This window comes from Phaethon aethereus (genome assembly GCF_964289735.1).
Source record: "Phaethon aethereus genome assembly, chromosome: 3".
Classification (NCBI taxonomy): domain Eukaryota; kingdom Metazoa; phylum Chordata; class Aves; order Phaethontiformes; family Phaethontidae; genus Phaethon; species Phaethon aethereus.
The window spans coordinates 104,774,382-104,787,653 of NC_138576.1; the positions used below are offsets into that span (position 1 = coordinate 104,774,382).

At 38.8% G+C, this 13,272-nt stretch overlaps 1 protein-coding gene across 1 annotated transcript in view; it reads left to right on the top strand.

The window, feature by feature from the left end:
• Positions 1-13,272, top strand: part of RPS6KC1 (ribosomal protein S6 kinase C1) — a gene marked incomplete at its 3' end in the record, with an annotated part of 87,900 nt that overhangs the window by 45,273 nt on the left and 29,355 nt on the right. The window contains 1 exon segment of the mRNA XM_081997737.1: positions 2,671-2,763. Coding sequence (XP_081853863.1) covers positions 2,671-2,763 — 93 coding nt within the window.

Below are 13,272 nucleotides of genomic sequence, written 5' to 3' on the forward strand. Positions count from 1 at the left end.
CCTAACTCCAGCTGTGCAGCTCAGTGTAGTCTGGAAATAGTTTCAAAACATGTAGGGTGTAGCTACAGCAGAGAAGATCCTGGAATACCTGAGCAGCATGCTGAGCATTTGGACAGGCTGCTGAAGGTTTTTTGCAGGCAGAGATAGCTTGCCACTTTCTTTAGAATATAAATGCTTTGTTTCTAAAGGTAAAATGAAGCTTTTGACTTTTTGTTACCTTCCTTCCTGTATTTTTTTTTTTGTTCCTCTATTTTTGATGAAAGCACTGGTTTTTAGTTATTTTTCTTATTGTTGGATAGATGCTGAGCTTGGGTTTTTACTTTATTCAGAGGAGCATACAGCTTCGTAGAGTGCTTAATTGCTGTAGTTCTGGTAATTGGGTTTTTAGAGTTTGCTTCCGGCTTGCTTTATGACAGTGTGTGATACTTCCCCATCACTGGGCTTTGCTATTAGAATTTGCAACAGTGATACCAAAGTACTGTAAAGAGCAAAAAATAACCCGAAACTGATAAAAATGGAGAAGGTGCTGGGAGCTGTGGAGGTGATTGTAAATAGTTTTAAGGTAAGAAGTGACTGTAGAGTGCATATATGAAAAACGTGTGTACACAGTATTACTGAGTATGCCGCCATGGGTGATATTGTAGACAAGGACCCAAAAATATGTGCTGCTTTTTTGGGGCGGTTGCTCTTCAGACATGATGGGTGCAGAAATCTGATTCTATAACATTATTAGACAACAATTAACTTCTGTAGAAATATATGAACTTAATTTGTGGTTGAAAAGTTGTGCAGAAGAGAAAATTTTAAAAGCTTGATTATCAAGGAATGGCTGTAAGACATAATAGCATGCAGATAGAAGTGGAAATTTTTTATAGTAGTCTAGAGGATTTGGAAATATTCTCTTACATTAAATGTATTCCTTAGAAAGCTTTTGAAATCTTGTCATGAATAAACTCTATGTTAGCACAACTCTTTGTTTCAAAGCAAATATTTCGTTATTGCAGAAAAATTGCACGCTCTCGAAATATAATCCAGCGAAAGAACTTCCTCGACCTTCCAACAGCTCACTAGAATGTGGAACCTAAATTAGGTTAGGAGAAAAAACTTCATGTAGATTTTTTTTTTTCTTCTTCATGCTAAAACCTTCAGTGATTTGTAGAATCTGGGCTGTTACCTCTTAACTGCTGTTGATAGTATTGCTTGGCAATGTTTGCATGACAAAACAGTTGTAAGACTCATACAAATAAATGAAGATAAATAATAAACTTTTTTAAACATTGACCCCAGCACATGTGCACAAAAGAAAAGCACACTTTTCTCCGTACTTTTTGAACATGTGTTTATGACCCTTTCTTTTGAATTTTGCGGGCAGTGCTTAAATAAGTGTTGATTTTTGGGAAAGAATTTGAAAGGAGAGAAGGTGGTTGACTAGCAACATGAAGGGAGACCAGTTTTGGGGAGGGCTTTGAGGACATGCTCTGGCCTTTGAGGATAGCACAGTAAGGATGCCAGAGGGGAAACACTAGCAGGGTTTTTCTGGGAGTTTCTGATCATAAGAGAAAATTTCTTGATTTTTTTTTTTTTCCCCCCCTGATACTTGAACATTTCATCGACAGTTTTCCTTTGTGACATAGTTGTTAAATGTTGCCTCAGGATGCTGACAAATTAGATAAACAGCTTTTGCCTCTTGGAAGCCTAAAAATCAAGGAGGTTTACCTTCTTCTTCCTTTACCTTTGTGCAATAGAAGTGTACTTGGGGAGGCCAGGTTATGCTTAAAAGGAGTTTGACATTCAATAAACTCTGCAAATGAAGTCACCTTATTTGTGAGGAAGAGATCCAGGTCTGTGGTTCTACTAGGAAGCTGCATGTTGAATTTTTGGAGGAGGATCTAATGAATTCTCTCAGTTGGCAACTAGAAACTTCTGAAAATGTTTGTTAATGTGCCAGAGGTATATGTGATGCTTTAGAGGATGAGTTTTGTCCCAGAAGACTTCCAGTTGAAATGTTGTTCCCTCTTCTGACATGCAAGCTTTGAGTTTGCCCTAAGAAACTACAAAACATAGCATGGACAAAAATCTACAGGCATTAAGTACTTGAATAGTTGGCACCTGCCAATTCTCTTGCTATGGTGTTAATTTCTAGATTAATGATACATAGCTAGCTACCTTTTTCTAAGGCAGTTTTAGGATTCATTTCTGTTGTGCACCTTGTTATTAAAAGGATTTCATAAAGCTCACCAGAGAGCAAGAGAACCCTGTTTATAATTCTGTATTTTATGTTCTTTAGACTTAAAAAGCCTCTAATTTACTTTCTCCTCCTCAGTGATCTTTGAATTATTTTGTATCCAGAACACCTGTAAGGCTTTGATTGATTATTGTGATGGAGTAAGAATTGAGTAATCTATTGCCAGGTTCCATTAAGCATAGAAAGTATAAAAAATCATTATTTTTTTCTTTTTAAAATTTGTTTTCAATGTTATCTCAATTTTTATTTACTTGCAAGTTGTTTTTTTCCCCCTACTAAGGACAAACAGGAAACTTCTCCTTTCATCTTCACTCTCTCTGATTTATGATAAATTTAGTTTCCTTCGGCCTGGCATTTGCTTCAGCAGGCAGTCTTCCTTCAAGTACCACCCTGATTGATGTATAATCTTTGATATCTTCCATTAGCCTCCAGGATCACTAAGTTCAAGGCCCTCTTGGAACCTAAGGAGCCCTGCCGAGGAACTGAAGGCCTTCAGAGTCCTTGGGGTGATTGACAAGGTAATTCTTCAGTGTCTCTTCAAGAGTTCAGTCATAAATCGACTGCATGCTGACATTTTGTCTTTGAAGCTGTGGATCTTAAGGATATGAAACAAAAGGGGAAAATGACTCAAATGCATCTGCACTTTAAAATAACAAAAGTAGAAGAAAAAAGGCTTTTATCTAAGCAATTCATGTAAGGTCATGCAAAATATATTTGAGCTAAAGGATAAGGTACATGTTTGGTGGCATTCAATAGGATGAGGCCTGTTTTTCAAAAATGAAGTCATGGTTACAGTACTGGGGTAAGGACAAGTTGATGTGTTTTCAGTTGAATAAACTGGTGGATACTTGACATATAGAAGACATAAGCAATTCCTACTTTTGAACTGTCACTGTAAATGGGGGCTGGGGGAATGACAACTGTTTGTTCTCGGAGGAGAATTTGGAATTGCAATCCCCAACCAAGACAGAGATTAAGCAATGAAGCCAAGCTTATTTTTGACTCATGCAAATAATGTCTTCTAAAATCCCATGGTAATACTCCTCTGTAAACAGTAAAGGACCATACAGATTTTTTGGAAACCTAATTAAGAGATCAGAAGAATTGCTGCATTGGTTTGATGATGGTGATTAGTTATCACCTTACCAAATACTTTTAAGATGATGCATTATTCAGCAGTGTGGCAATGGTTAATGCAGACTGTAAAGGCTCATTTCCTTCTTGCCATGCCAATTCCCGTGTGCCTTTTGATAGTTCCTTATGTAGTCCCTGGTTTGTGCATGATGTACTGATGCATGGTCAACTTACACATTTGTAACGTGCATCAGAAAACCTGTAGCTGGTCTCTTAAAGTCTGTATTTCTCAGTTTCTTTTTCTTGTTGGACTGAACCTAGCTATTTGGACTGATTTTTGGTTTTCTTTGCCTGTTTTGTTGTAATTATGTGCATAAGTTGATAACTTCTCCTCAGAGGGCTATATACATTAGGTATTAAGGTTGTTTTTATAGCACAGAAGGATTTCTCAGCTCTGACTTCATATTCACTGTATCTTCTTTCCTTGGTTGTAAGTACAGAATTTAGCCTGTGGTCCTCTCTGTGTATGTATCAAAGGGGTTGGAAAGAGCACCCATCTGTTGGATTAGTAGCCATTAAATGGATGTGGTAGGCATGGGGTTTGTGAATTAGTCTGACAATGTGAAGCTGTAGAAATGTTGGAAATGAACCAAGAAAGTCCTTTTTGGTGCCTTAATTCTAGCATAAGAATAATGAAGAGCAACTGGAGAAGGTGCTTGATGAGAACGGAGCTTTTGGGGTCCTTGGCATTATCAGATCTCTTAGATCTCTCTGAGCACAGCTCTAGTAAGTGTCCCAGGCGTGAGCTGAACATGTCTAGATCTCTGAGGCAGAGCTGGTAAGAATCGGGGTTCTGGTGATGACAGAAATACAAGATCTTAATGTTGGAGATGTGTGAGACACATAACAGGCCTGTGTATACAGCTGGCACGTTCGTGTGTAAACAGTATCATAGGGGTCACAGTTAATGTTTAATTATTGTATGAAAAAGGGAGCAATATTCTTTCGGGTGTCTTCGTAACTCTCCGTACCTGCTTCCAGATTCTCCTTATTGTGAATTTAATTATTTTGAGTATGCTGCCTTTATGAACACTTAAAATATAGGAAAAAAGTTGTGAGGTAAACTAAAAGCTTCTCTAAGCCCAAAAGTTCGGAGTGTTTTGTAATGCATACACAAAATGTATGTGTGAATATGAAGCAGAAGTGTGCGCATGTACCTGTGTGCCAGAGGCAATGTCCTGGCCTTTCGTTTAATACACCATCTCACTTCCTTCCTCACCATTGTTGTTCTTCGCCATCTCCTCTGCTTGCATATGCTCTGAAGGGTCAGATCACGGAGAAATCCAAATAGCTCTGTAAGTATCCTCGATGGAGCCAAGTGTGTTTGTTCTTGAAAATGGATACTGATTTTCAGGGCCAGCGTTGAAGATACCGTGCTTTTGGGCACAAGTCTGATTCAGCATCACACAGAGTTTTGCCTGAAAATACTCTTCTCCTGTTCTAACCCTGAGGTAGTTGCTTTGGTTTCAGCAGAAAATGGGTGTGTGGATAGTCATGAGCCACTGGCATTTTTACTGTTGCCTTGCCTAATCCTGTGCAAGACTGGCTTAAACAGACTGACTTAAAAATGGTGGTGGTTGGTTTGCAGACTTACTCTCCCACTGCTGCCTGAAGCCCAGAGTGGTGTGTCTGCTACAGTGCTGCCTCCAGAAAATCAGCTGTTAACCAGCACTTCATCAAGTGCTGAAAGGTTCGGTGCCTTCCCTTAGAGTAATGTCAGTCTGTCTCCTTCTTTTGAAGCTTCTTGAAGTGTTTTGAACTGGCTTTATTTTCACAGACAAAATGCTTGTTACTACCTGAAACTCTGGGTTTTTCAAACTGTTTTAGGCTAGGCAGAGGATTAGACATTTAATTTTAGCCTAGTTTATTCACAGTGTGCCATCTTTCCCTCTCTGTCTGCTTTTCCACCTTTCTTCTCACCTGAGTAATTTTTGCTGTCTTGACCCTTTTTCTGCTGAATCTGAGAGAGTTAGAGATGTTAGCATTATTAAACTCCTTAAAATATTGTGGAAATTCACAGAAGAACGACCATATCTGTCCTCACCTCCCATCCTTCTGCTTCTGCTCTCATACGAAGGCTATGGTATAAATCTGACTATTGTAAGAGATCCAAGAGGAACTACATTTTGCTTGAGGAAACCAGGTTTCTTGAATTCTGCTGCTACTGTGTTTCTCACTTCATGGCGTCAAAGGTTAACTAGGTGGTGTTTGCGGGTATTTTATGTATTTATTGGGGAAAGAGTCTACCTGTGAGTAGGTTTCTGAAAATAGAGGTTTAATCTAAGTATAAGGGTAGCTTTTGTCCTGCAAATGTTGTGGACTCTTAGATGCTGCTGACTGGCAAGCATAGCTCTTGTTAGTGTTACCAAAGATACTGCACTGAAAACAGGCTAATATCTCAGTATTTTAGCTACTGTTATCAGCAGCTAAGAATGATTAATTATTTTATTAGTTCATATACCTTAAAGTAGAAAACTTCTTTTTGGAATACAAGATTTTTGCTTTCAAAATTTGCCTAATTAAAAATCAGGGCTGCGGATTCTGTGCTGAGTTTCTGCCCTAGGCAGATCTTTCCTTTGAAGTTACAACTGGCCTCTAAAGAAATGACTTTGTTATGGTGCTGCTGGATACCTTCACAATGCTGTTTCAAACCCAATTTCTTATTCTTTAGAACCCTCTCTTATTTAGATTCATTTAATTTGAAGATTCATCTTGAAAGCAGAGTGCATTAAGTAATAACTATACCTCTGTAACCAATGACCATCTTTTCTGTCTTTTCTATCCCCTCCCTTGGTCCCCCATCAAACCACATTGTCTGTATTGGCACTGGTATGACTTGATCAGTTCTTCTGCCGATGTCTCTACACTTGAGCTTGTTGTTCGGTGTGCTGTTTGTTAAGCTTTATTGTACAATCTGAAACCTTATAAAATAAAATACTCTCATCAGGGCCTTGCTAAAATTATTTTGGGAGTTTCTGAAGAGGATTCTAGAAGTAGGTAACTTCTTTGCTGAAGAACTGTAAGCAATTCTGTTAATCTCGAGTATAGGTTATTTTCTGTGCCTGTCGTGCTATTGTGAGAGGTCATAACTGACGGTAGTACATTTTGATGAATTGACCTTAGAAATATGTAGAACCACCAAATCGATATTCATTATTTAGAAAGTGTGATTACTACTTATCTACTTGAAGAATGAAAGTGCCAAAATCCACAAGTATATAGAATATATCTAGAGTTTGCCTGCGTAATATGCGGACCTGTAGTTGAATTCAAACAGGTTATATTTGGTTTTAATGGAATTTAATCAGAGGATAGGAGAAATGGGCTCTTTCTATGGCAACCTGTGTGCTGTGCACGAATAACAGGACATATAGGTAACTATGTTCTGTTAGCGTTTGTTAGAAACTTGAATATTTGGCATTTTATTTTGAGGTGAGGTTAAAGACTGTTGCAGTTGTGAAACAGAGTTGACTGTAGCAGATGTTTTCTCTCACCTGGCTCTCAGGTGCATGCTGCCAAGTGTCTTTAGGATTTGAATGAGTGGCTGTGTGTACATAAGTGTGGGGAAAAGAACGCTGTAATAAACAGTATGATCGAGTTCAGACATTCTTTCTTGTTTCATTACGATGGCTGGAAAGAGAAACTGGCTGAAAACGTGTTAGAATGAATTCAACCAACTGGCAAGTTTTTCTCATCCAAACATGCTATAATGGAAACAGCAGTGGCAAAAATGGTTAAAAATCTGAAACTGAGTAATAGTGGTAATTATTAATACAAATAAAGAAACTTCTAAGAACTTGTTTTATATTTTGATAACCCTTTAGTTTCCGAAGTGACTTGCTAAGTCCTACAAAATCAAATTAACTACAGAGTCATTGTCAAAACTGATTTCTTGGCTCGTTACCTTCCTTTCCCTACTGCTACAGGATTATTCCTAAGCTACTGTCAGGTTTGAATCCCCAATAACAAAGCTTGCTCAACTTTAAAACCCCATCTCTCTCCCAGCTAGAAAGAGTCCTGTCCCTTCTTCCCTGCCCTTAAACACCTGCCACCTGTTTTCCTGAAGTCTTTCCATTTATACTAGTCTGAACATTTCTGAGTGTTTTGCTGTTATAACCCTTAGTCTCTCTCTAGTTTCTTTTGTGTTTGTCTCACTAAAATTTCGTTTGACTTCAGTGAATGTTTTGTTTCATCTGACATAATAGTCCTAAGTGACAAAAGTTACACAAATTTTGCCCTTCCCGTTATAAAATAGAAATCAAATTATTGAATATTCCAGTGCAGGCTGAACTATATGTAACTTCTGGCCTCCGGAAAGAAATAATTCAGAGATACTTTCTTTTAAACTGAAATTAAGTTTGTCTTCCTAAATATTACTAAATTGCTTAGTAATTACTCTTAGCAAATACTCTGTGATGCCTAGTGGCGTTTCATACTGTCAACTGTAATCTCTAGTGTAGCCTGCCACATACATTTTCTAGGTTAATATTTCACCATTTGTCATTTATTGGCCAGTTTTTAGTTTGCTCTAAGAAAGTGGACTTTCCTCTCTGTTACTGACCAACTGAAAGTATTTAAAAACTTGAATTTGAATACATGCTGCTTTCTTAGCATTTGCATTATTTAAATCTGCACCATTTATCTTTTAAGTACACTATTATTGCAAGTCATAGAATATACGAGCCGTTAGTTCCTTAGAATAATGGTTTGAAAGGAGGAATAATTGCAAACTGAAGATAATTCATATTGCACAGGTTCAAGGATAAGCAATAATCGCATTTTTCATACATATTAGCCAAATGTAATCTCTTTTTATAACGACAGAGGGAGACGAGTGAGAGTCCGGGTGGTGTAATCTGAAAAATGACAAGAATAAATCTGTGTTAAGTAGATCTTTTAATCCTGGTAGCCTTGACAGCCGGCACAACTGAGGAGAGCGGGGGGAACTGCATGCCTGCTTCAGCTTCATCGCTGCAACTGTGCCTCGAGTGCGGCACCCAGCCGTGCACCAGCCCCTGCTAAGGTTTTCTTGGAGTCCCAAGTACTCATGCTGCTAGGGTCAGGTGAACAACTTGTCTCCTTCCTGGTTGTCTGTCACTGCCTGTAATGGGATTTTTCCAACTAGTGAGGTAAATGCAAGGAGAAAAATCCTAGGTGATCATCTGATACATCTTCGAGTTTGCAGGACTTTAACTAGAGAATCTAACCTATGGTAAAGGGTGCATTTGTGTAGGTGATAAGGACCAGAATTAATAGATGGCCTACTGGTGACGTGATTACATGATGTGTTTTCAGTGTAGAACGGCAATTTAATAACAAAATGGAGCTGGTTTTAAAGTAATCCCCTAGCTCTGATGTGTCTTCAAAACCCTTAAGGTGTCTGGTACTGCAGTAGGACATCCTATTCCATTTATTTTGATCAGGCACAAACTATTTTTCGACCCATGTTAGTGAATAAAGCCACATTTTTGTAAGCAAACATGTTTGGAGGTGTTTATTTTGATCAGTGTTAAAACCTGCTCAAGTAAGTAAAAAGCACAGGTTCTGTGCCCCATCCTGAAAGTGTGGAGTCTGGAAAGAAATCAATATTAAATACTGTGGCGGGGTGGGGAGGGAGTTAAAAAAAACAAACCCCAGAAAAGAAAGGGGGGACTGGGGAAGCAAACGTCTGCATTGTGACAGAGGACTGCATTTATATTAAGGCCACCTGCACGAGAGCAGTGCATTTAGAGCAGTCCGTAGTTCTTCCAGTGTTGTCCCCCGTGACCTTGGTTGGGTGCTTGGTAGGGTGACAAATGGTTCACCATGTTCTTTTTTCCTGGTGACTTGCCTGTTGCCTGCCTCTGGGTTTGTGATTCCCCTTATGCTGACTTCTGCAGTATTCCTTCAGTCTCTTATCTCAGGGCTTTGATGCATATGTTCTGAAGGTGGCCACCGTGACTTTGGGTGGCAGCAGATGGTAAACCTTCAGGCTGCCACCGGCTATACTGGTGTTAAGTTGGAAACTTAACGTTTGATGAAGAATCAGTAGTGCATATGAAAGAGCTTTTACTGCAGAAATATCTTTTAATTAAAAAAAAAATTAGCATACTGAAACATTTGCTAATTTCCGTGCATTTAAAGGATCCTAAAATTAACTGTTTTCTTAAAGCTAGACTATGATTATTTACCAGGCAAGTTTTATCTTATTTTTCTTCAATTAATTGTACCTACTATATTGAATTGAATTTAATTTATTTTCCACTAAGCTGTTGGATACACTGTAAATCAAATCTAAGAAGCTAATTTTTTTAAGTAGCTGCTGTCAGCATCAGAATTAACCCTTGACTTAGGAAAAAAAATTAAAATCACAAGTAGAAAATCCTATTTGGCATCACGGAGGGTTATTGCTATCTGCCACTTTACTGAGATGCTGCCATACAACACTGCTGTGTGCGCTTGTGTTTTGTGATGTGCCTGGGAGCCCAAGTGCTTGTACAAAATGGGGTTGTCTGTGCTGCTGAATACACTTATTTACATTATATATTTATTTGTGGCAATTGCTATTTGCCTGTCTGTTTTTGGCCACATTGAGGTTGTCATCAATGTAGAAAAATAGGGAAAGAACGAGTAAGCAACAGTGCTGCAAAAGCCAGCATGATATGTAGACCTTGACTCTGTTCATACATTAGTACTACAAATAGGATTTTGCCTTGTCTCCTTTTGTGTCACAGGCTAGTTGCTCAGTGCCCAGGAATGCCCTGCTGTGCATTTTTCTCCCTCCCCTCTGAGATAGGATGCTGAATGTTACAGACGACAGCTCATTGTTAGGAAGTGTTAAATATTACAAGTTACACAGGAGTCATCATCAGTGAAACGGGTTCCATCAGCTTTTGCAAGCAAGGAGCAGCCCTTCTAATGTGAGCATCTCTGTGTGATCTGCTCTGGAGATGGACAGAGTTATGCAGTAGGGAATGCTATGTGGAATCCTGTTTTGTCCCATTGTGCCATCGTCACTTTGCATTTTAAAAAGAAATCTCAGAAAAAGAATTACTGAAGAACTTGCAAGCACTCCTTTTTGCAACAGGGAGGAAGTGTGAAGGAATGCAAGCTGAACTTGTTGGAATAGCACTACTATCCAGAAATTTGCTCTAAGGCATGAGGTGAGGAGAGTAAGTTGGCATTTGTGTCAGCGGCAGGCTTACTGTTACTCACTTCTCTGGCAGCTTGGTAATGCATCCGAGAGCTGCTCACCTTTCTCTGCTCTGGTTGTGTGATTAAAAAGTCAAGCAAATACACTTGTGATAGTCTCTTTCCTGGTCTTATCCCTTCCTGAAACCTCAGTTTTCTGATAGTGATCTATTCATTCATGTAGTCCTTTAATTATTTGGGTGAATCTGGTTAAACCAACTTTTTGTAATAAGCATGCAGGCTACCTCCCCTTGAAGCAGATTTTTGGTTTGGTGGGCCCATGTAAAGTAGTCTGCCAGGGCCAAATGGAGCATCACTAGGTGGATTTCTAAAGTTAATTTTGTGGTTGTTCTTGGGCTTCTTGGAGTCTCTTGTGAAGTAATCTTGCAGGAAGGTCAGTATTGAATCAGCAAAGAAATAATTTTCCACGAAATGAAGTGGAGCTGTAAATGATCATCACTGGGGGAAGGTAGGATGATGGGAAAGAAGAAGAAGCTGGTTAGTAAAACTAGTTAGTCCGTCTAGGTAGTTGACCTCAAAGGCACACAAATATTATAATTTATTACTGTTGTTATACAACTGTAGCTGCTACTTTCATTTTGATGTTTTAACATAACAGATGAAGTTAGCCCTAAAGGGACCCGTTGTCTGCTTTATTCCTGTTAGTGGTAGTCATTCTATATGTCGTCTTATAGGGCGAGGGCTCAGTAAGCTCTTCTGTTACACCATATGCTAATACAGTGCTGATAAGCAAGTGTGAAAAATGAAAGGGAGGAATGCATTAATTGTATTTGTGCAATAAGGTATGCTATCAAAGGTAATTATTTCATGACAGTTTTAGTTATAGCAGTTGTTTTATCATGGAATAAAAGATGGCTTTAGGAGCCTTTTATTGGAAAGACAATTGTATCAAATTAGTACCAAATTAGATTTTTGTCTTTATAAAGGTGAGCAAACCCATGAGCAGTTTTTAAATTGGTGTCTTCTACTCTACAAATGAATAAATCCTGTTTGAGGGTTAAAGAAGCTATTATTCTGTCCTTTATGCTGACAGCTTCATTACTGATTGGCCTACTGTTGGTATTAAAAAAATGTTTGGCTCCTTATGATCTTTGTGCATGCAACTATAATATTAATACAGACCACGGAACTGTTCATTAAGAAATGACTTTAAATGAGGTTGATGCTTGTAAATCTGGAGAGATACAGATGTTAAATGCTGCCATTCCTTTTCATATACAGCCGTATGGCTAATAATTTCCAAGTGGCTAAAGCTCTTGTTAGCAAGAGTGCTGGTGTGTTAAGAATGGCCCTATAAATAACTTTAAGAACTGAAGTTGAAGGTGCTTCTTTTAAAGACTATTGTTAACTAAACATTATTGCCAAACAGATGGAAAGCATTCACCAGCCTGATGTTTTTAGGTCTAATTATATTATCGCCAGTCCTGTACGGCTCAGTTGAAGAGGTGTATCCAGAGGCCAATTTATAATCATTTAGCCAACACCTGTTTGGGAGATATTGACAGTCAAAGGGCACATTTAAAAAAAAAAAAAATCACATATGTTCTCGTATTTATTGCCTCAGTGTGAACAGTGTCTAGTTACGAACAAACTTGGGACAAGAAGGAGGAAAGTGATTGTAAACACATAGCTGTTTCCGAACCATTTTTACCTTCTTTTGGCACCTCTTGTAAAGTGACTTTTATTTTTATCTTGTTCTTTTGGTTTTCTTTATCATTTTCTTGGTTGTTGGTTTTTTTTATTTTATTTTAATTTTACGCCTTTTGGTTAAGCAAGGAGAACAAAACCAGTTTTACAGTTAGTTATTCAGCTGGTTTCCACTGGAAGCCTCAGGTGAAGAGGCCCAAAAAATTGTTCGGCAAACTCAGTGGCGTGGGGGCATTTGCCTTTTCTTACCGTGCCCTTGACATGGAAACTGGGTGTCATTCCTTTGTCAAAAACTCTCAGTAGCACCAACTTCTGTTGATACTTTTTTCACCAGAAGACGTAGAACAGCTTTTAAAATTGGGTGCAACCCTAGTAGAAGAGGAGGTCTTTGAGGTGGAGAGGTGTCTCTCACTTTATTTCTTTTGGTGAAATTCGGCGAGAGGAGAATTCTTAGAAAAGGCTCCAATTCTCCTCCTCTTGCTTGAGACGCTCAGGGGTGTGATGAGGTGAGATGAAGGGCAGTGTTTTGAATGCACATCCCGCTGCATGGGACGGCTGTTTCCGCAGTTCCCTTGGCATGGGGAAAGTCAACATGTCAACCTGGTAGACTTCACCCCTTCAGAGACGGTGGGCATGACTACGTGGCTGCCCCACACAGCAGGGAGATAAGGTAGACTGTGTGCTGCGTTGTCCTTCTCCTTTCACATGATGAATCCAACGCCATGTTACTCCTGACACATCATTCCTCCGCACAAAGTCTTTTTTTAATGTGAGCTGACTTGGTCTTCACTGCATCTTGTCTATTGAACTGGAAGTTTGGTAACCCCAGTGCTGGCATTTGCAGCCCTTTAGATGTTTGATTTTGCAACCTAAATATTTTGATATAACTGTATGTGAATATTTATACTGGAAGTTTACAATGTCTATTATAAATAAAAAGTGAGTGCACACTCTTGTTCTTGTTTCTAGAGGAGGGTTGGGCTTGTGCTTTTGCTGCTTGTGTGGCTATCTTGCAGCTGGTGCTTTTCAAGTACACTGTGTTCTTGAAGTTTGAA